The sequence below is a fragment of the Colias eurytheme genome, chromosome 17, assembly GCF_061535395.1.
Source record: "Colias eurytheme isolate Ceu_HAF_F1 chromosome 17, ilColEury1 Martin Lab GWU primary, whole genome shotgun sequence".
NCBI lineage: Eukaryota > Metazoa > Arthropoda > Insecta > Lepidoptera > Pieridae > Colias > Colias eurytheme.
Genome location: NC_142996.1, coordinates 5,528,507 through 5,549,472, shown reverse-complemented (window position 1 = coordinate 5,549,472; position 20,966 = coordinate 5,528,507). Strand labels below are relative to the sequence as shown.

The 20,966-nt window shown below is 31.5% G+C and overlaps 3 protein-coding genes and 1 long non-coding RNA gene across 5 annotated transcripts; 3 read left to right on the top strand and 1 right to left on the bottom strand.

The window, feature by feature from the left end:
• The first annotated feature begins 401 nt into the window (after nucleotides 1–401).
• Nucleotides 402–2,109, top strand: LOC149901244 (uncharacterized). The gene is made up of 3 exons (XM_090111885.1): nucleotides 402–511; nucleotides 965–1,312; nucleotides 1,805–2,109. The coding sequence occupies exons 1-3, from the start codon at nucleotides 470–472 to the stop codon at nucleotides 1,952–1,954; spliced, it is 540 nt and encodes a 179-aa protein (XP_089968011.1). The 5' UTR covers nucleotides 402–469; the 3' UTR covers nucleotides 1,955–2,109.
• A 4,065-nt stretch (nucleotides 2,110–6,174) lies between these two features.
• On the top strand, nucleotides 6,175–7,954 carry LOC149901243 (uncharacterized). The gene is made up of 4 exons (XR_016457700.1): nucleotides 6,175–6,285; nucleotides 6,608–6,712; nucleotides 7,281–7,440; nucleotides 7,863–7,954. It is a non-coding gene; the product is annotated as an uncharacterized LOC149901243 (long non-coding RNA).
• Nucleotides 7,955–10,835: 2,881 nt separating this feature from the next.
• LOC149901242 (uncharacterized) lies at nucleotides 10,836–12,652 on the top strand. The gene is made up of 4 exons (XM_090111959.1): nucleotides 10,836–10,927; nucleotides 11,445–11,633; nucleotides 11,902–12,068; nucleotides 12,588–12,652. The coding sequence occupies exons 1-3, from the start codon at nucleotides 10,886–10,888 to the stop codon at nucleotides 12,055–12,057; spliced, it is 387 nt and encodes a 128-aa protein (XP_089968085.1). The 5' UTR covers nucleotides 10,836–10,885; the 3' UTR covers nucleotides 12,058–12,068; nucleotides 12,588–12,652.
• Nucleotides 12,653–13,028: 376 nt separating this feature from the next.
• Nucleotides 13,029–16,917, bottom strand: Nplp1 (Neuropeptide-like precursor 1). Of its 2 annotated transcripts, XM_090111564.1 has the most exons (6): nucleotides 16,825–16,917; nucleotides 16,118–16,213; nucleotides 15,259–16,045; nucleotides 15,039–15,180; nucleotides 14,492–14,524; nucleotides 13,029–14,207 (listed from the first exon to the last, which is right to left on the bottom strand). In XM_090111564.1, the coding sequence occupies exons 2-6, from the start codon at nucleotides 16,211–16,213 to the stop codon at nucleotides 13,841–13,843; spliced, it is 1,425 nt and encodes a 474-aa protein (XP_089967690.1). In that variant the 5' UTR covers nucleotides 16,825–16,917; the 3' UTR covers nucleotides 13,029–13,840. The 2 variants fall into 2 exon arrangements, with proteins under 2 accessions (XP_089967690.1, XP_089967692.1); XM_090111566.1 differs by lacking the exon at nucleotides 15,039–15,180 and having other exon boundaries at nucleotides 13,989–14,207.
• Between the last annotated feature and the right edge of the window lie 4,049 nt (nucleotides 16,918–20,966).

Genomic DNA, 20,966 nt, shown 5'->3' with positions numbered 1-20,966 from the left:
AAAACAATCTGAATATTCGTGATTTAATACTTTTGGATAGTATTACACTCTATACGTGTATCTTCATTTGATTTATAAAATTTAGAGTCCATAGAGTTACACATATATTTTCCTTATTCTTGTTATGTTAATTATCCAGTTTTGAAATTTCAGGGCCAATATTTTACAATTTAATACAAACATACAATTTTTTCAAACGAAACCTCGCGCTCTATCGCTAACATGTAATAATTTCCTTGTAATAAGTCTACTAGCTCTACCATCTTCCACTTTGAATTTAATAAAGTCGTGCTCCTGCATTAAGTAATTTGCGTAATCCATATAACTTATTCATCGTTCTGTCACAACGCTTAATAGTTCTGCAGAATTTCCATTTCTATTTTCCCCGTCAGTATATAAGACGGTTTAATTACAACAGCTAATTAGATCCGATTGAGAAACGAGTGCCAGAAGTCCATCAATTACGGCCATGGCTTTGCGAAATATATATTTTTGTTTTTTAACCGCTCTGGTGAGTTTTCCAAGGTTTTCTCAGTACTTTCTTAAAAAAATTCTTTCTTTCGTGAAAATGTAGATATAACAAACTGTTTTTACGCTATCACTAGATAGCGTACATTAATAATATACCTATTCTTTGTTAGAATTAATATATAGGTATTTGATAAGCAAGGAAAAATAATAAATGTGGAACATCTCGTACGTCATAACATTAAAATGAAAACTAACATAATTGCATCATATCGTCTTCATTTTATGACTCTGCGTTATTAAACTCACTTTATTCTCATTTAAACCTAATATGTGCACAAGCATAACCTATACATACATATTTAATTTCAAAATTCATTCCAGAAATTTCTTTACTCCGAAGAATATATTAATGCTCTTTGTGTCTTAATCTTAACCGTTTAATATTTCGTAATTATGTTGTCACGATAGAAGTGTTTAAACATGTATTTTACAGCTTGCGGTAAACCTGATATTCGCAGACGACTCCAATGAAACGCAGCCAAACCCGCACGACAGAGCAATGCCTTTCAACCCATTTGGATCCCTTCCTTTTGGCTCCCTCCCTTTTGGATCTCCCTTCGGCTCGAATCCATTTGGTTCCCTACCATTCGGTTTCAATCCGTTCGGACTTAACTTCAGCCAATTTATTCCTTTCGGGTTTGGTAATTCAAGACAGACAAGGGATGTAAGCTCACAAGATGATGATGATGCTTCAAATGACACATCAGTCAATAATACAAACCATCGACTGTTCTTCTCTCTTGGTAGAAGTCAATTGACAACCTGCAACTACACCGCAACGGTAATTTTCTTTTTATAATGCCTACATTTATTTGGATACTGACTTTTTAAAATCCGCAATGATAGTTTATTTTTATCAATGCAATGTTTATAGGTAACTAGTTTCCGCCCGCGGCTTCGCCCGCGTTTTCAAAGAAAATCCCGTTCCCGTAGGATTTTCGGGATAAAACCTATCCTATGTCCTTTCTCGGGTATCAAAATATCTCCATACCAAATTTCATGCAAATTGGTTCAGTAGTTTAGGCGTGATTGAGTAACAGACAGACAGACAGAGTTACTTTCGCATTTATAATATTAGTATGGATGGTGATCGCCTACGTGTCGTTAGACGAACCATCAGCACAGTTGCACCCTCTAACATATTCCTAGAATGTATAAAATATAATTTTATGTGTATTACACACATACTCGGACACACACACATCCATACTCGCACCCACACTCACACATACTGGCTACGATTTTTATTTACTTATTTACTTTATGTTTTCAGCCTGGTTTATCATGCGCGAGCTGCAACCAAGCTCTCACCTGTTATTCAAGCAACGTCGGTGTGTTGCGTAGATGCACGCTATACTGTAACCGTGGTCGCTGCTCATTCGTAGCCGGTTCCCAATGCTTCTCAGGCAACTCTACGGGCTAAATTATACATTATGTAACGCTAGATTACCAAAGATTATTGTATAAAACATTAAAGTTGATTGTAAGACGTTTAATATATTTATTTATTTTATAAAATGTTACTAAAATTGTAATGTTTTATTGTTGTTGTTCAATAAAATTATAATTATTCTGTTATTTATCGTTTTACTTTTGATAGAAATATTACCTATGATTTTCACTTAAAGCAAAACATCTGTCCAAGTTAATTTTTATAATATGTACTCCTTTAACATATTGGCAGATCTATAAAATACTTCCTAACTCAAACTATGTGAAACTTTAGTATTCGTTTAATTAAATAATATCCATCCTAAACTCTATTAAGTACAATATTTTCCAAGTACTTTATATAATATATTTTCGACTTCAACTTAATGTAGATATTTACTTATAAAATTATTATTATTCTACAATAAGAGAGGTAGAGTAAATTTAGTAACTACTTACTAAATTTACTCTACCTCTGCCTATTGTGATTTATTTTTAAAAAGCATCTTTAATTAAACTATTTTAACAACACTTCTATTTTAAAATTATTACCTAAGTAACTTAACATTTTTACATTTACAATGAAAAATAACTCTACTTTTTCGAAATAACCTTTTAAGTATTTCTATTTAAAATTAGAAAACTGAATACGTAACATGCGAAAAATTGAAGGAAAAAATAGCGTTAGCGAAATTTCTCTGATGTCTAAACTAATTGTATATTGATGTTTTAATTAATATCAGGTAGCAGGTTTACAGCAAGCTGTAAAATACAAGTTTAATCATCACAAAACTGTCACAAAACCGATTGGGAAAACACAACCACGCAAACGTGTAATTTCTGACTTCATGATATTTGATCTCAGTCAAAAACATTTTGTAAATGCAAAATAAGGCGTTGCATTCTTGTTAGATGATTATATGTCAACCCCGAGATTTTGTAAAGTACAGTCATGTGGTATGAAACACTGCTTAAAACGATGTAATGTTTTACAATAAAAAATAATTTTATCATCTCATAATATTACACTTTGGTATAAGTTTTCACAATCAAAGTTCATACCGATGCTTTACGTTAAGCAGATAAACCGCAGCAAGTGGTGAAAATATTTAGTCGGAAAAAATTAAAATCGGTCTACTGCAAGTCAACGCGGCTCCGTATAATCCTATAAATAAGCTAAAAAGCAACTGCAAATTTTTATCATCCACAATGGAATCCATGACAACTAAAGCCAACCTTGCTTCATCTAGATAGTTTTTTGTCATTATATGCAAAAGAAATACATGATGTCTGAAAGATTCAACTGTTCATTTATTGCGGTTCATGAGATACAGTCTGATGACAAACGGATGGTCAGACAGAAAGACAGTGAAATTGCAGTTATAGGGTCCCGTTTTATCCTTTCTAGACGGAACCATAGAGTTTGTTGAGAAAATTATCAATCTGTCACGCACGTTCCTAAAAAAACGTAAAAATCTAATTTGAATGTTGCTACTGAAACATTTTTGTAGTAGGTATTCAAAACATGTTGTTATAAATTAAAATATTTTTGAATACCAAATGGAATTATGAGGCAATATTCCTTGAACTTGTAGGGAAACATAGATGGGGGAAACACGTGAAATGTTTCCAGCATTAGGATTGTTTACCTATTACGAAACAATAAATTGTTTGTATTTGGGTTTGTATTCAAAATAATAATAAAAAAACACACACAGCTTTTCATTTGAATAAAAATAAAATTACCTATTTCTTGAATAAAAATTATAGAGTCGCAGCAGTTATTATGTGTTATTATTAAACATCTTGTACCTAACGGTGCTTTTAGCGTTCTAACAGACGAACGGCAAATTGCGAACGGCAGAGGTACGGTAAGTAAGGTGAGGCTACTTCAGCCATCGACATGTGGCGACGGCTGAAGTAGCCTCTGCCGTTCGCAACTTGACGTTAGAACTAGATCAAACGAACGAATGCTGATTCTATTAATGACGTCGTTGTTCTACTTCTAACCCCCCACTATGTCAATTTTTTTGTGTAAACAGGCTAGAGCTAGGCGTAGAGCATTCTTTCGTTGTTCTTAGTGCGTTCAAAATGATTCTATGCAATCTTCTTATACTGAACAACACTGAAAACGAGATTTCGTTTACATTAATTGTTGATGACTTCCAACTGAAGTAATACATACCTTACACCTATAATAATATATTTGCATTTATCGAATGCGAAACAATAAAAGTTGATTGAAGATATTTTCCGTTTATATTTCAGTATGTATTTGATTAAAAGAAACTGAATTTAAATCATGTTCTTATAAAAACACGATTGTACATACAAGTTTGCTATAAATTATAAATATATACCTATGTATTGTTTTGTGATAATATTATTTTAGATGAATAAAATCTTAACGAGGAATCTTTATCTCTCACGATTTCCTTTATAATAATAAATATATATATTGGATGTATAATATAAATACGCTTTCTAATGTAAAATAATATCAAAGCATCCAATCGGACTATTATTTTGCAAGACAATAAATATTGAATTTGATATAATATGAGATTTATTACTCGGCCGCTAGGGTTGTCAAAGCTCATCAACAGGATATTTCATGTCATTCAGGGAAAATTTTCTTTTCAAAATATATATTGACGATTTTATTGCTCTAGCTGACTTTTAAAAACTTGCTCTATCTACCAGATAGCTACCCTGAAAATTCCATTTTATTATTCAGAAGGCTTCAATCGAAAAATTTAAATCTAAATGTGGTAAGTGCAAAAATTGAATTAACATGATGATCATTAAAACCAATAAATAGGTGTTTAATTACCAGAAATTTTTAAAATAACCCCGCTGTTGCTCAATGCAAGTGCGACATCACCGTAAAAAGTTGTCTTTTAAATGTCTGAATGCCCTTTTATCATTTTTAATGGTTTCTTCTGCTACTATGAATTTCCGGGTTATTTCGTCCAAATTGTGGCAGTCTCTCGTCTTTGTAGTATCCCCACGGAAAAAAATCAATAGGGTTTATGTCCGGGGACCGTGCAGGCCAGGCTAAAGGGCAAAGATACTCTGAAAGATGGATTGGTCGTTGCAGCCTGCGCATGCGCCGGTGACGCCTGCCTTAAAGCCTGGCCTCCACGGTCCCTCGACCTAAACCCCATTGATTTGTTTCAATGGGAATACTAAAAAGACCTCGGCTACTCGAGAGAATGCCACAATTTGGACGAAATAACCCGGAAATTCATAGTAGCAGAAGAAACCATTAAAAATGATAAAAGGGCATTCAGACATTTAAAAGACAACTTTTTACGGTGATGTCGCACTTGCATTGAGCAACAGCGGGGTTATTTTAAAAATTTCTGGTAATTAAACACCTATTTATTGGTTTTAATGATCATCATGTTAATTCAATTTTTGCACTTACCACATTTAGATTTTTATTTTTCGATTGAAGCCTTCTGAATAATAAAATTAAATTTTCAGGGTAGCTATCTGGTAGATAGAGCAAATTTTTAAAAGTCAAATGGAAAACTTTTTTTATGTGATTTTATTTTTTTACGGGCCCTTGAAGTGGTGAACATACTGGGTAATTTTATCTTTCTTGCCATTTAATTCTTTTTTTTATTCCATTAAAAGATCTAACAATAGTAAATGTTACCATACTGAATTGGCCTATCTTTCAGCTTAGCACACAAAAAAAATCAAGCATCTTCCGCAATTATTGACGTCACTCGTACGACGTACTCGGCGATAGGTGAAAAATTGAAAAAAACGTCATAACTCCGAAAATACGAAAAATCGCATAACATACATGGGGGTGATTCGGATAGCCCTCTAGGTCCTCTACCTCTCAGCTTCCGTTCATCACTACTTTTTGGTACACCCTGTATAGAGCTATAACATAATCTGGTTTATTATCCTTGTAAACAAATATAAAATATTATTATAGTATATATTAATTAATATAAAATATTATTATAGTATATAAAATATTATATAGTATTGAAAAATATGTTAAAATTTCATAACCTTAACTATTTTTTAAAACTCGAATATCATAAATCGTTGATAGTTGATTCGTCCGATATATAGTGTACAAAGTATACGATATATACCTAGTATACAATATGTGCTTAACAACATTTACCCATCCCTAAAGTTTAATGTATTCTATTGTCGTATTATTAAGTTCTGGTATATAATATCAATCGTATCAGACCTCCATACTAAATCCACATCAAGCTATCACTTGGTAACTCCTACCTACCATCTATCATCATGGCTGGAAGATTCTACTTCTATGTACTTTCTGTTATGGTAAGGAATTTTTAATTCTAAATTAAATTATATTAATAAGAAAACAAAAACGAATCGAGCTTATGTAAAAATTCTTGAATAGATGTTATGTTTTGTTTTTATTACCGTTTAGTTTGTATCCGTTAGATTCATGTAAAGTTTATTGATTTTGTAATTAACATAATTTATATTCAAAAACTGCCATATAACTGTACATATAACTTTATTTTGGGTAATTGATGTTGGTCACTGTTAAGAGGAAAAAATAAAAACATTTCCCTCTATGAGTGAATATTGTTATTAAGCATATTTGTGAATTTTCTAATCCTAGTATTTATTATAGCTTGCAGCCCTTTTCATACACGCCGAAGAAGTTGAGAACCATGCCCGTTATGCCAGATCCTTATCAATGATGCCCAGCATCACCAATTGCAACTATACAACTCAAGTAAGAAAAATATTTTTGATACACTTTTTTATTATTGATATCCTATTCATCTAATACGTGTTACATAAGTCCCTTTTATAATATTAGGTAAATAGAGGTGCTAAAAACAATTATTATTGACTTCATTAATACATACTTCAAGAATTATTTACTACTAGAGCCCGCCCCGGCTTCGACCGTGGTACATATTTCGCAATAAAAGGTAACCTATGTCCTTTCTCGGGTATCAAAATATCTCCATACCAAATTTCATGCAAATTGGTTCAGTAGTTTCGGCGTGATTGAGTAACAGACAGACAGACAGAGTTACTTTCGCATTTATAATATTAGTATGGATGAAATGAAATGAAAATTTATATGTCATTTCCTCGAGGCTTGTAAAAATCAATATGGTAAAAAAGAACTATAAAAACGGTGGAGTTATAATCTTAAAAGAGAAGAACAAAGCTCTGCTCTTTATTAAATTGATTCAGAAAATAACTGTATGCATAATTCAAGTACCAATGCTAATAAGTAATCTTCGAGTTTCAGTTTAACATTTCATTCAGCTAAGTTTAATCTATTCTAGCCCGGCTGGTCGTGTTCCGGGTGTAACACGGTGAGTATCTGCCTTCCAAACAACGTGGCTATCAATACCAACTGTGGCTTGTTCCTGCCATATTGTGATGCTGGACGTTGCGTCTTTTCACCCAACGCTTCGTGTAACTCTACGGGATCTTCTTAACAATGTATTACTTATATTATGTAGATATTATTATTAATAATTCGTTTGATAATAGTTTTCCTTTGTAGTGATCACTTTTCGGTCAAGTGACTCGACGGAGTAGGATTTAAGCACTTTAAAAGAAATCATATCTCAAGACATATTTGTAAAACTATCAAAAATAAATAACTCCAGATGCATGTGTGAATATATGAGCTTCGATGCAATCTTTATCTGGTGAAATAATATGTTAATTCGTATCTAAATCTTATTTCTTTTACTTACGTATTTTAATTGAGTCGGGAAAACATTAAAGAAAAAACATTTAGATGTATTTGTTAGTCATCTGGACGAAGTCGCGGCCAACAGGTAGTCTATACGTAATAAATGTAGGTTTTATTTTTTTGTATTACCAATTACGGCACTATAGAATAATCTTTGTTTCAGATGAAATGAAACAACAAATAACCGAGCCGATGTATTTTCACAATCCATTAGTCTGTACGAAATAAAGGATAAATAAATTACTTCGCAAAAGCTTTGATCTTTTATTTTATATTTATTAAACGTACTTCCCTTTTAGTTATTGAACTATACAAAATAATTATTTATGTTTTATCAGTGAGCATATCATTTTTAAATATTATCATGTCCATTTCCTGTACTGATAATGTACCGGATTATTGATCTGATGAAAATCTATATATACAGGGTTTTTTTTCTGTGGGGCCTGGAGGGAAAGCACATTTATATACTTAATGAAGACAGAAAATTTTGCTAAAATGAACCATTCCTTTATTTTTAAAAAGATATTATAACTGGACTTAAAGATTTTTGAAAATTCACTTACCATGCCCGGGAATCGAACTAAAAATTAAGTACATATCTAGGACCCCTTCGGCGCCAATGATGATCACAATAAAGAACATTATGAAAATTAGTGATACTCAAAGTAAAATACAGGACCCTATGCATTCTATATTAAACTAAAAAATCTGTCGAGAAACAAACTTATAAAAAAATAATACTAATTTACTTCTAGGCCAGAAAGGCAATTTTTTACACGTTCATAGCTATAAAAATTCGAGTCTATGTATTGTGTTGCAGAGAAATGAGGATTGAGGATATCAGAGATTTCATAAAATCTCTAGGGATACAACGAAATCACAGAACATGCCGAATATTCTTTATTTTAACGACTTTTTACTGAAAAAGTATATAGTGTAATGTCACTAAACTTATTCTAGTGAAATGAAGGTGAATGAAGTAATTGGTCATTCGGATCCTGTTTAGTTAATTTGTTGGGTTAAAAAAACTATGAGAAAAAAGTACATATTTCAAATAATAATCACGATTCAAGCTTTCTTTACCTTTCAGGAATTAAGCAGACAAGTGAAAAGTATATATAACATAATGGAATAAAATAGAAAAAAGTATATTTATTTTGCATTTCATTGCCATAAAACCAAAATATCATATTCAAGTGAATAATAGACAACAGATAAGACATTTTTGCTCTTAAAAATATTAATAGACGTGAATTAATTACGCATATGAATACATATATAAATGTATAGTGATATAATCCATTCTAATATTATAAATGCGAAAGTAACTATGTCTGTCTGTCTGTTACTCAATCACGCCTAAACTACTGAACCAATTTGCATGAAATTTGGTATGGAGATATTTTGATACCCGAGAAAAGACATAGGCTACCTTTTATTGGGAAATAATAATATGTACCACGAGCGAAGCCGGGGCGGACCTCTAGTATAACAATATATAGATCCTGAAGACAGGGTTTTAAATTAAATGACCAAATGAAAATACAAAGGGTTAGCCGACTTTTTAAACAAAAGAAGCATTTGACATAATGAAATCAAATGAAAGTATAATTTTTCAAACTCCAACATTTAATTCATTACGAACCCTGACAAGGGACAGAGGGCTTCTGAGGATGTGAGTGCGTTATTTAACTACATCCTAATTAAAAAAAAACCCACATATCGAAAAGATATATATATATATATAGATATATATATATAAATCGACATTTCTAATTAAGCGCAGTTATCCTTTCAATTGAAATCAGAACTTTTATAATATGAAGCACTATTTTCTTCATAAGTAAACGATGGTTCCAATCAAAATAAACTTTACAATTTTTTCGCAGTGTTTTTTTTATATAATAATTAATTAATTACACGTGCACTTTTAAACATGTAACACAAAATGAAGTGAGTATTTTCACTCTTCGCCATCTTCAATCTTTGTTATTTATAATAATTGCAAATAAATCTCTAGAATAGTATCAAAATCACGATTTCCATTGTGTTGTAGATCAACAATAACGATAATAATAATAGATTGATGCAATATTGCACTGAAAGCAATACAATGCCTTTGAAATTGTTATCATACCTACCACTTGCTTTACATCTCTCTTGCGTAAGAAAATGAATTCTAAGATAAACATTCATGGCGATGAAATTGCTGTTAAATGATTATATTAATTATTATTATGGAGAACTTGAAAGAATCTGAAAATAACATTTTTTTACTTTTTGTATAATTTTTCCTTGAAAAGAAACTACCTAAATAAAAGTATTTCTTCTATCTATTTTTTTCAGTCCATATCAAGCATAACTTCATAAGAAATAAGTAATAAGTAAACTTATTTATATAGTTACTAATGATTTTAACATTTATGTTAAAATCAGTAGGAAAAAAGAACTACTGATTTTAACATAAATGTCATCAATAGTTCTTTTTTCCTCATTGCTTCTAGAATAAGTTTAATGGAGGATTTCCTAAATTATGTAATATGTAATACTGTATATTAATGTAGAACACTACATACTTCTTAATATATTCTAACAACTGTTTGGCCGATTTTGAAAATTCGTGTGTACCAGGCTATATTTTAAATTATTGTTTTCAACCCAACCCAATTGAAATAATATGATGGTTCATAAAACTATACAAGCAAAAACCGTGCAGATAAATACGGCATTACGATTTAAAAGGAAAAACATTGAATTCAAACAAAACGCTACTATTGTAACAGTTTCCTACAAACGCCATAAGCCTCTCGGGAAAAGAAGCTTACCATCTTATCAAAAGTTATTGTGTCCACGAAGAGTTTATAATAGTTCAAAAAAATCTCAACCTCATGAAAATAGAATAAAAAACTGATAAGCTTGTTAAAACATATTTATTTGCACACCACTAATATTCTGATATATACCTACCCATAGATATACCATTAGCTTTTTATTGTTTTGTTTTGGTGTTATTAAAAAATAATAAATCATCCAATTACCAATTAAAATATAATTTATAATAATATTGTAACGCAGCCCTACATGCTAATCGATAACATTATGTATCTGTAGTATATAACATGACTCTCATGATGAAATTCATTCAGCTTCCGTTTAGTCTCAAAGTAAGGATCCACGAGCAACATGGCCGCCGGTCACTTATATTTCTATATATTAACCGCTTTGGTAAGTCTTTAACTAAATTAAATGTCGGCTATTAATAAATTAATAAATAAAAAATAAAATGTTAAATGCAATAAAAAGCAATAAAAAGTTCTGAGATTGCATTTTTTTCAATGACCCTAGCAAAATAAAGATCATAACGATTTTTTTGGCAATCAAAACACATTATATACGTAATTTAGTAGGTAATAATTATTATGGATCAAAAGATATTATTTCTCAGGTATTATTAAATAATTATTGTAGGATCTTTTATTGTCTTGTATTTTTATTGTAGAATTATATTGAAAAAAAAAGACGGGTTGCACTCCGGGAGTGCCGGCAGAAGTGAAAACTTGATTATTAACGTTGACGGTTGAGCATGTTTGATATCCATCCGTCTTACGCTTTTTCGATCAGGTCACGTGTCCTGACGCGAGTTTAAGATTTTATACCCATTACAGAAAAAGTGCTCAACGCCGCTAAAGAAGTTTTCACTTCAAAAAATTGAAGTGTTGTATAAAAAAAATATTATTTTCAGCTCGCTTTCCATTTCATACTAGCAGAGCAAAACTCAGAACAGGGAGAAAACGATGGAAACAGAAAATGGATAGTAAGCATTAGTCATAGACGTTTGGCCAACGAAACAAGGGATCAGGGCCGACCTCGTCCACCCAGATCTCCATTTTCCTTCCTGCCATCTATGGGTTCTTGTAACTATACTACTGAAGTACGTATATAAGCTAATATTTTTTCTGGAATAGATAAGCAAAAGCTGTAACCGAATCAATCATATGGAAGTAAAAAGATGCAGATATTTTCGCGTAATTTCCAAAAAATTTCATTTATTTACCATCCCTATTTGTCGTAGCGTAATAATAGCTTTCTTCGATAAATGAATCTTTACATATTCTGACAGAAAAATCGTATGTTTAAGATATTTTGTTTTATTATGCATTTTACCAGAACACATTATTAAACATAACTTGTATTTCCAGCCCGGTTTCACTTGCTCCGGTTGCAGCACAGTGAAGGTCTGTTTACCCAACAACGTCAGCATCAGCCGCACCTGTAGTATCTTCCTTCCATACTGTGATAACGGGCATTGTGCCTCCTCGCCTAGCGCCTCGTGTAATGGGACTGCTTCCGCTTAAAGCTCTAATAGGTAACCTTTGCCTTTCACCCCGTTATAATGTAATCGAACTACGCTTGTACACGTATATACACATATATACAAGTAAATAGTATATTAATTGTATACACGTACATACTAAATAAGTAGTCTCTTTATTATTCGTGACTTTAACTCTGATTGGTTGTATAGCTATTACTTGCATATATTCTCTATCTTTATCTAAGTACTAGCATAGCAGTCCGCCCCGGCTTCGCCCGTGGTACCTACATGTTTAAACTATCCTATCTCTCAAGTTGGATCAAACTGCACATGGTGTGCGAATTTTATTATAATCGGTTAAGTGGTTTAGGAGTCAATTTAGGACAGACATTGTGACACGAGATTTATATATATAAGATTTAGATGTAGGTAATGCATGGTCCCCTTTCAGTATAAAATATAATATATATTCGATACCTACTTACTATTTAGACTTAAATAAATTTTATAACGGATTGGAAAAACAATTTAAGGAATATTATATAAAATAAACGATTTATTTTGTTTCAGAATATAACCCAGCCCTGCATATTATATCTCATTTAATGCGGAAATTATTATTTATTTATGGATATGTACCAAAGCATTAAAGTGTATACTTATTGAATTCTATGTTTTACTTATTTTTCCACTTTTACGACATGACACAATCTAATTTTTTACAGTATCAAACCAAACTTCAATGTACCTACATTCTATGTAATTATAACGAGGTGGCAAAAGTTGAAAATTTTTATATAGATAAATGAATTTTATATCAATTTTATCAATTTATATCAATTCAATAACATTTATATCAATTTACTTTATTTGGATTTATAAAGAATAGAAAAAAATTCGATCACGAGGCTTATTATTATTTGGAATTTCTAATATGTATTATAGATAAAAGACAGCTTTATTGTGATATTCCATTTATTTACAGTAAAATAAGAATAAAACAAGATACATATTATCTAGGATACATAAATTGTAGTAAAAGTTAAAATACAATAAGACAATTTAGACAAGTCTACAGTATAATTTATTATCATTTTGTGGTCGCTTAAGTTAATTTTATTGTCGTAGAGTTCGAAGAGAAGTTAGAATAAAGCTTCGAATGTAGATTTAAAGATTAAAATACGTAATTATTTGTCAAACACAGCTAATTCTAGTCAACAAAGAGACAACTCTTTTCAAAGACAAATCTTTAAGTTTTACAATATGTTTCTCATTTCAAGAAAGTTTTTTATTAGAAGATTATTTTAATATAAATTATCAAAATAACACAGAAATTATTTTATTTATTATAAAGGAATATCAATGTTAAATCTATCTAAATTATTTAATATTTGCGATTGACAACATTCTCAAATCCTAACTTAACCTAGTTTTTTTTATTATTTATTAAAATCCGTAGTAAGTCGTGAGCTGGCCAAAGTCGTTATATAAAAAAGGGACCCGATAACCGCTAGCTTACCTCTGAACGTAATATTAGGTCGTAATCACAACATTGAGAAAATAATTATTATCTACTTTATTGTCTATTTTAATTCGATCCATGATCCCGTTACGATATTGTGTTTTAATATACAATATTAATATATTTCCAAAATATCCGATGGAGTGCATAAGATATGTCAAATAAGGAGCAAAAGTGAGCACTTCAGCAGTCCCTCTTTGAATTTTATATCAATTACGTGAAGATCGAAAACGTATTTTATGCTCTCTTTGGCTCCTTAAAGCGATCGCATCTTAGCTTCACCCAGCGGACAGCGGCATAGCTACTGATTTTTACGTCGGCTCGGCAAACTATTGTTGTAGGTTTTCCTCAAGAGCACATTGTCCACCGCGGGGAGTAGGAGATATCGTTTTCCCGACGAATGGTATGGTACTTTCAGGGATCGAAAGTAGTAGTACTTCGGGGCTGCTTTGTTGTGTTGCCAGCGGTTTTTGATGAAAGGGTCGTTTTGAGTTTTGGAATTAGACGTGGCGGAAGACATTGAGTTGGGGATATCGTTCGGGAGGTCATTTAGCGTTCTGTGGAGGTACCGGCCGGTCGGGTGCGAGTGAGCAGATACTGCCGGCGGCGGTACGTCGGCGTCGTTTGGATCGACGAGTGTGCTAGCTTCGGAATCAAGGAGATATTCCCTAAAATAATAGGCAAATTTTATTGCTTGTAACAAAAAAAATATCCCTATAGGGAAAATCCTATAACGAATAATTAAAAAAAAATAATCATGATAACAATGAAATGAGGTAAATAAAAAAAATCAAAAGGTAAATACTACCTACTTAATTTCAAAAGCCGAAAATTTTTGTTGCAAAATTGTATACCTACATGTGAAAATTAAACAAACAAAACACGTTAAAAATGCGTTGCACAATCTCTTTTGTTTTCATAACATTTTTAAATTAAACGTCACCTTACTTACCCAGACCCGAAATTCTCGTCATAGGAATGCTTCCTGTAAAATAAATATATTTTAATAAATGTTTTAAACTTTGATTCAAGATTTTTCTAAACATCGACATCACAAACTAATAGACAGTTTATGACATAAAAACTTTTTCCAGTAAGCTCTAACATCAAGTTTTTCATGCGATACCTTCGATAAATTAATCTAACATTTATTTATCAGTCTAAACGTATATCTAATTCACTCTAAACACTACGGTGCAAATTGATCTTTTTAACCGACCTCAATTTTTTTTTAATTATTGCGAAGAATTATTTGTTTATTACAATTATTTTATAAATGCATTTTTTTATGTATCTAATTATGTGTATCGCCTTGAAGTCGGTTATTGTTTGTTGTAAAATTAAAAACAACGTGAACACCAACTTTTGTTTTCCATGCTCACTATATTTATTGCATTTTGCCTCCTAATGAAAAGCACAGTAAGAAGCCAACAGTTAGACCTAACAATAATATCTCTTAACATTTACACATCAATAACTATTATCACCGAGTTTATAACCTTTCCATTTGATTAGGGAATAGAAATCGACCCCTTCCGGACCTACTGTACCGTCCACCCGAATATCTAAACGACGGTAACCAACCTAACCGAGCTAAGGACCCAATATGACGTTTTTGGAAATTGTCAAGCGTCTCATCATCTGTAACAGTAATCGTATCTTAATAAACTATGTTTTTAAAGCCGAAGGAATATTTATTATTATCAATAATTAACTCACCAACAGATCGCTTGTCATCATTGCCAGAATCATAATCCTCAGTATCAGGGGTAATGTCATTACGATCAATAACATCGGGAATTGAATAAATTGATCGCTTATTTCTTGGGCTGTTAGAATCAATGAACATCGGTCGATACAATCCATGCACGGGCATACCAACTACTCCTCTTTTAAAGTACCAGTTAGCATCGTCAGCATCATTCTCAAACTTGTTCATATAATCAATTGATGCGGCGTCGCTTCTTTTGAAAACTTGTTGCAAGGGTGGATAGACATCTGGATTGATTGATTGTTGATAATCATATATTTCGTTGAAGTCAAGCGGCCCATCCATTTCGGAGAGCGGAGGCACAGAATTCTGGTAAAATGGATAGTAATATTCGTCTCCAGCTAATTCGTCCCGTTTATGAATCAATCCATTTCGTGCCAGAGCAGCAATGTTACGTTTTTCATTTGGTTGACCGTATTGTGTTCTTCCAAATCGGAAGCCATCTCTAGCTAGAGCTTGGATATTCCTCTTCATCGCGGAATAACTTCGAAGGCGAGCAATAGATGCTAAGTTTCTCTTCTCGTGTGACTCTTCATCTTCTTGCTCTGGTTTGTCAGAGTCGCTGTAAGGAGCTCTATAAGTGGGGAGCATTCCATTCTTAGCTAATGTTGAAATACTTCGTTTGTAACCATTAGAAATGCTTTTCAGGTAGCCATCCCTGGCAAGGGCGGCTACATTTCTGCGAGGGAAACTAGGCCATGGATTTGATGAGCTTTCAGTCGGTAGAGCCTTAACCTATACAAAAATAAATGATTGTAGAAATAGATAATCAAACTCTAAATCATCTTTATATTTTTTTATTCTTACCTCTGTTACATATGATGTGTAGGCGAGAATAACTGAAACTGTTAAAACGAAGCAACTACGTAGCCTATTCATATTTGTCCGGTAGCCGAGTCTCATCTATAATGAGTAGATAAATGAACAAAAAATAGTTAATTTTACATTTTATGGAGGTTGCTTTTTAATTCATTTATTAATTACGATTTTGTTTATTTAGTTAGCAATTTAGGTTAAATGACATTTATTTAAAAAAAAAGATTATTCACTTATTCTAATTTACATAATACATAATTAAATAATTACGAAGAAATAAAATTTATACTCGTGCAAAAAAGTAGTTGTAGTCTTTATTTAGGCACTTTTAATTATTTATGAAAGGTGTTGGAATTCATAATAAGATTTGTATTATTTTTTATAAAATCAAAGTTTCTTCAAAAAAGATTGTTTAATTAATTACATTCGCATTAAGTACATTATTTTCAATTTTTAATTTAACTGAATATTTTTATATTTATAAATTGGGCAATAATAAATAAGCATATTAAACATATTTTATGAAAATTGATCGTTAAGCCCTTAAAATTAATTGTATTTCCAATTTTTTGTATTATAAATAATTAGTAGTTACATTAATATTTATATTTTAACAAATCAAAAAAGGATAAAAAAGTAAATACAATCATATGAAAGTCATCTTTCAAACAGTGTCCATAAGCATTAAGCATACTTACGTCGTCAACAATAATCCAGAAACACAGAAACTGCAAACTTTTTATATGTCTCAATTACCAAACTTTTGCGTGTCAACTTTTGCGTTCTTGGCGGGAAATGGGAATGATAGCAGACGTTCCTGCTCTGGCTTTTATACTAGATTAAGAAGACATTTTACGCATGCGTGGCTCCCATGGGAGGAGCTTATGAGACCCATGCACAAATGCAATCTAATTGATAGTTGGACAAGGTAAGTTTACAAGGCTGAAATCTATTAAGGACGGAAGGTTGGATCGGAGGCTTAAAGGTCACAGGTAATGAGGGCTTCCTTTTTACTTTATGATTGATACATCTAAAATAGAATATAATATATAAATCCAAATTAATTTTTTCGAAGGCAATCAATTGAAACCTTAATGTAAGTAAGTAGGTTGATACTTACTAAAATTAGATTTTGTAGAGCTGAGGTTTGTTCTCTGCTAAAAATCCTCGAGACTTGTCCTTCTTAATTTCATTTTTATTAAGTACTTTGAGTATTTATATATTTATGGGATTAATATTATCTGCTTACTGAGGTGATGAAAATTTGGTATCTAACTATCCACGTGCTTTTAATATTGCATAATATTTTTTTACTGGAATAAAGAAATTAATATTTAAATCCATAAGCTTATGGATTGGCTGCCGGTTTCTGTATTATGTACCTACTAATTAGTAAGTGTGGTACATAAATAGAACCTAAATCTACATAATCTTACTCAGTACTGGCAGTCCCTTTTTAAGCCGTGTCTAAAATTCACAAAATAGTCATATTTTCATTAGGTAACACGTTAGGCATAAAATGTACTTAATCTACTTTGATCCCCTGTTAAATCCAGGATTAAATCTCGAATTAGGTCTAATTAAATGAAAATGTTGGTCTGGCACAGAAATCTATTCGCTTATTTGCTAGCGTATCGCGTATTTTTGTTTAAATACCCGATATTTTATCTAAAAGGCGTAAGTACTAGTATAGTTTTATTTGAGAATTTTATTATCTGTGATCAGGCGTTAATATTTATCTCCTCCGTTCAATTTTCAAAATTATAATTCTAAGTTTTAAGATTGAGGTTTAAATTTTTTTAAAAGCAACAATGCCAACGTAACCGGCAAGAAATTATACCTAATTGGACAAGAATAAACACTAACTATACAACTTTTATTCTCAACATTTACAGGTAATAGGGTAGGTAGGGAAGTTTCCATAACGCGGCCAACATTCACTTTGTTGTCGGAACACTTCAATACTGAAAGAGTTGAGCAATTTAAAGAGCCATTAGTAACTTACGATTGACAGACGCTTCTAATATATTCTTGTTAGGAAATAATTATGCCTTGATATACCTACCTAATATCGACAATGCGAATTATTGCAAATTGGATGAAATTAATCAATAAGAATAAGAAGAGAAGAGAAGTCATTAAAATAAGCCTGTTAAATCATGGTTAAATCTTGTTATTTGATACAACTCTAAAAAACGCGGGAAACCTTAAGATTCATGTAAATTGTAAATCAATGCTGATTGGACGCCCTGGGACCAGCTTGACAGTTTTATTTAATCTACGCGAAGATTTTCCCGCTTGAATTTTAAAATGTCATAAATTTAGAAAAATTGCACATTACTGCTATGGTCACTGGACACTAATGATGATGAGATGAAAGATTTAACCAGACTGTGATGTGTTATACTGTGGTCTATTTTGAGAGTATAAGTATCACATGAAATATGTATTTTTAAATGTTTTTAGCAACTCATAATCAGCCCATTATACGTTGCTAAAAAAATTTTCATGTGATACCTTTACTTTCAAAACAGACCACAGTATAACACATCACAGTCTAGTTTAATCTTTCATCTCATCATCATTAGTGTCCAGCATCACAGCGCACTGCAGGGACACAGGCTTCCTGTGAGGGAAAAATTATTGAGTACTTATTTAACCGTTAATCAATTCATAACTCAATGTTTATTTTTTCATAGCGCAAAACTTATAGATTGAATATTAAAATCATTAAAATGAAGACTTACTTCTTACGTTATAAGAAGCATTTATTAACGTTGGCAACATTTAGGTATTAATGCTATGGGCTAAGCAAAGCTAAGCAGGTATTTTACATGAATAGTTAAATCTAAAAATCTTCATCTATATAGCTTCGTTTTGGTTTCAGATGTTACTTTGTTTCCTATCTTAGATAAAGTTTCGCACCATTTGTTCCGGATAAAGCGGTTTTAAATGTTAAGCCCGATTTCAGTCGATTAATTATTTAGCTTAGAAACTTTGCTTTATTCAGGAATTAAGTCTAACAGATTGGAAATATAGTAGCGTATTTCCAATCGAAGGGATTTAACTTTATTTATACTTGTTTTCTCTTTAAACAATTAATAAGTAGGCTTTTCAAAATTTTTCGTAATATTATGAAGGAGAGTTGATTTTTTTAATCTAGTATAAACATTGAGGTACTATGTACTACGTACTAGAGAGGGCATCGCTACTACACTATTTCTAACACGAGTTAGAGTCAATCGTCTCAAACCATATTTTGTTTGGTTTTAATTAATTTTATACATATTTTTTTAATAAGATAAACAATAGTTATTTGTTACTTTGATTGGTTTTAATTTATAAGTAATAAGAGGCAGAATATCTACAAAGTGTATGACTCACTATCCGGCCCGCGCCGCCGCGCTTGTTACACAGATTTTGTTCGTGGTGTCCTCTCTATAATAATACCTCAATGAGTATAAACGACGGATTTTCAGTACCTACCTAGCTGTCATTGACATAGTTAGAAAGGTTTAGGTATTCTAATTAGGTGCCTATTAAATTTTAGCCTAGCATATTTTTTTAATAAATTAACTGACCATTTTAATATCTTAAATTATTATCATTTAAAATAAACTACACTTAGGTATGCACCTAACCACTTTTTCGAGATTTTAAATCACTATAAAATTAATAGACTCGCAAAGTAAACTTGTATCTTTAAAAAAAAGTAAATATAGTGTAAAATTTCTAATCAGAAATAAAAACTTCAATTGAAAAATAAATTTGCATTTACGCGAAAGGTCAAAAGTGTACCTAGACCTCGCTATGAATCAATGTTGATTGGGCGCGCTGGGAACATCTTGACAATTTATTTTTATCCTCCTGTAAATAAAGATTTATTCTTACTGCTTTTCTTATTAAATGTAAAAAAATGAATATGGGTTAGAATTAGTATGCGCTAAGCAGCAATGCAAGCATTCATTAGGTATCATAACTTCATAATACTCAGTTTAAATAACTATCGCCACCTCTGACTAAAATAATATATGATTGATTCATAATAAGATACCTACTAATAAAATAGTATATCATACATCATATTATTAAGGCCCTCTATGATATTTTTTTATAGCATTAAATTATTGGTGCGAATTTTTAAAGAACATAAAAAAAAACGATCATGAGTGAATTCGAAACCGCGTCTTTTCACCTTGCTGGGGTGACGCCTAGCCTCTTGGCCACCCGTGATCACGCCAGAGCAATCGAATTTCTTCTACTCTTTCGATTGTATGTGTAACCCACCTCGTGATTGATTTTTACTATTACTATTTAAATAATTCTCATATTAAAGTTCTCGTTCCAATCTCATTTGTCAGTATTACCATAGACTAATTACTCAAGAAGACTTACAATCGCCATAGTAAAAAACGTAACTCGTTTCTCAGTTCCCAATTTTGTCGATAGATGTCACTCACAGTAGCATTTGGCATTTTTATAAGCTTTTTTATACGTTTAAGAACTAGATGTCGCCTTAGAGCAGCTAAGAGCTAAGCTTTAGATTCTATTAGTCCATGGTATTACAAATATAAAAGACCTGAAACAAGAAGTGCAATAAACTTTTGCATATTTATTGCTTTTAGAAGTGAACTTTTTATATTTAATCGTAAATTACATTCCGTGCCTTAGCTACACCTGTACACATTTTCTTTATTTAGAAGCATGTGCACAAAATGCTCATCGATGGATTTTAATAAATAATCTGAATTATTTAATTTGAAGTTTAAAAACATGTGCTCAAACATTGTAACATACATCATTCAGATACACATTTCAATTCACTTTTTTTGTAATTAAA

Coding starts and splice junctions, on each gene's coding strand:
- LOC149901244 (XM_090111885.1), top strand. CDS start 470: ATGGCTTTGCGAAATATATATTTTTGTTTTTTAACCGCTCTG. Junction 512..964: donor TTTGTTTTTTAACCGCTCTG/GTGAGTTTTCCA, acceptor TGTATTTTACAG/CTTGCGGTAAACCTGATATT. Junction 1,313..1,804: donor CCTGCAACTACACCGCAACG/GTAATTTTCTTT, acceptor TTATGTTTTCAG/CCTGGTTTATCATGCGCGAG.
- LOC149901242 (XM_090111959.1), top strand. CDS start 10,886: ATGGCCGCCGGTCACTTATATTTCTATATATTAACCGCTTTG. Junction 10,928..11,444: donor TCTATATATTAACCGCTTTG/GTAAGTCTTTAA, acceptor TATTATTTTCAG/CTCGCTTTCCATTTCATACT. Junction 11,634..11,901: donor CTTGTAACTATACTACTGAA/GTACGTATATAA, acceptor TTGTATTTCCAG/CCCGGTTTCACTTGCTCCGG.
- Nplp1 (XM_090111564.1), bottom strand. CDS start 16,213: ATGAGACTCGGCTACCGGACAAATATGAATAGGCTACGTAGTTGCTTC. Junction 16,046..16,117: donor ACACATCATATGTAACAGAG/GTAAGAATAAAA, acceptor ATTTTTGTATAG/GTTAAGGCTCTACCGACTGA. Junction 15,181..15,258: donor TGATGACAAGCGATCTGTTG/GTGAGTTAATTA, acceptor TTACTGTTACAG/ATGATGAGACGCTTGACAAT.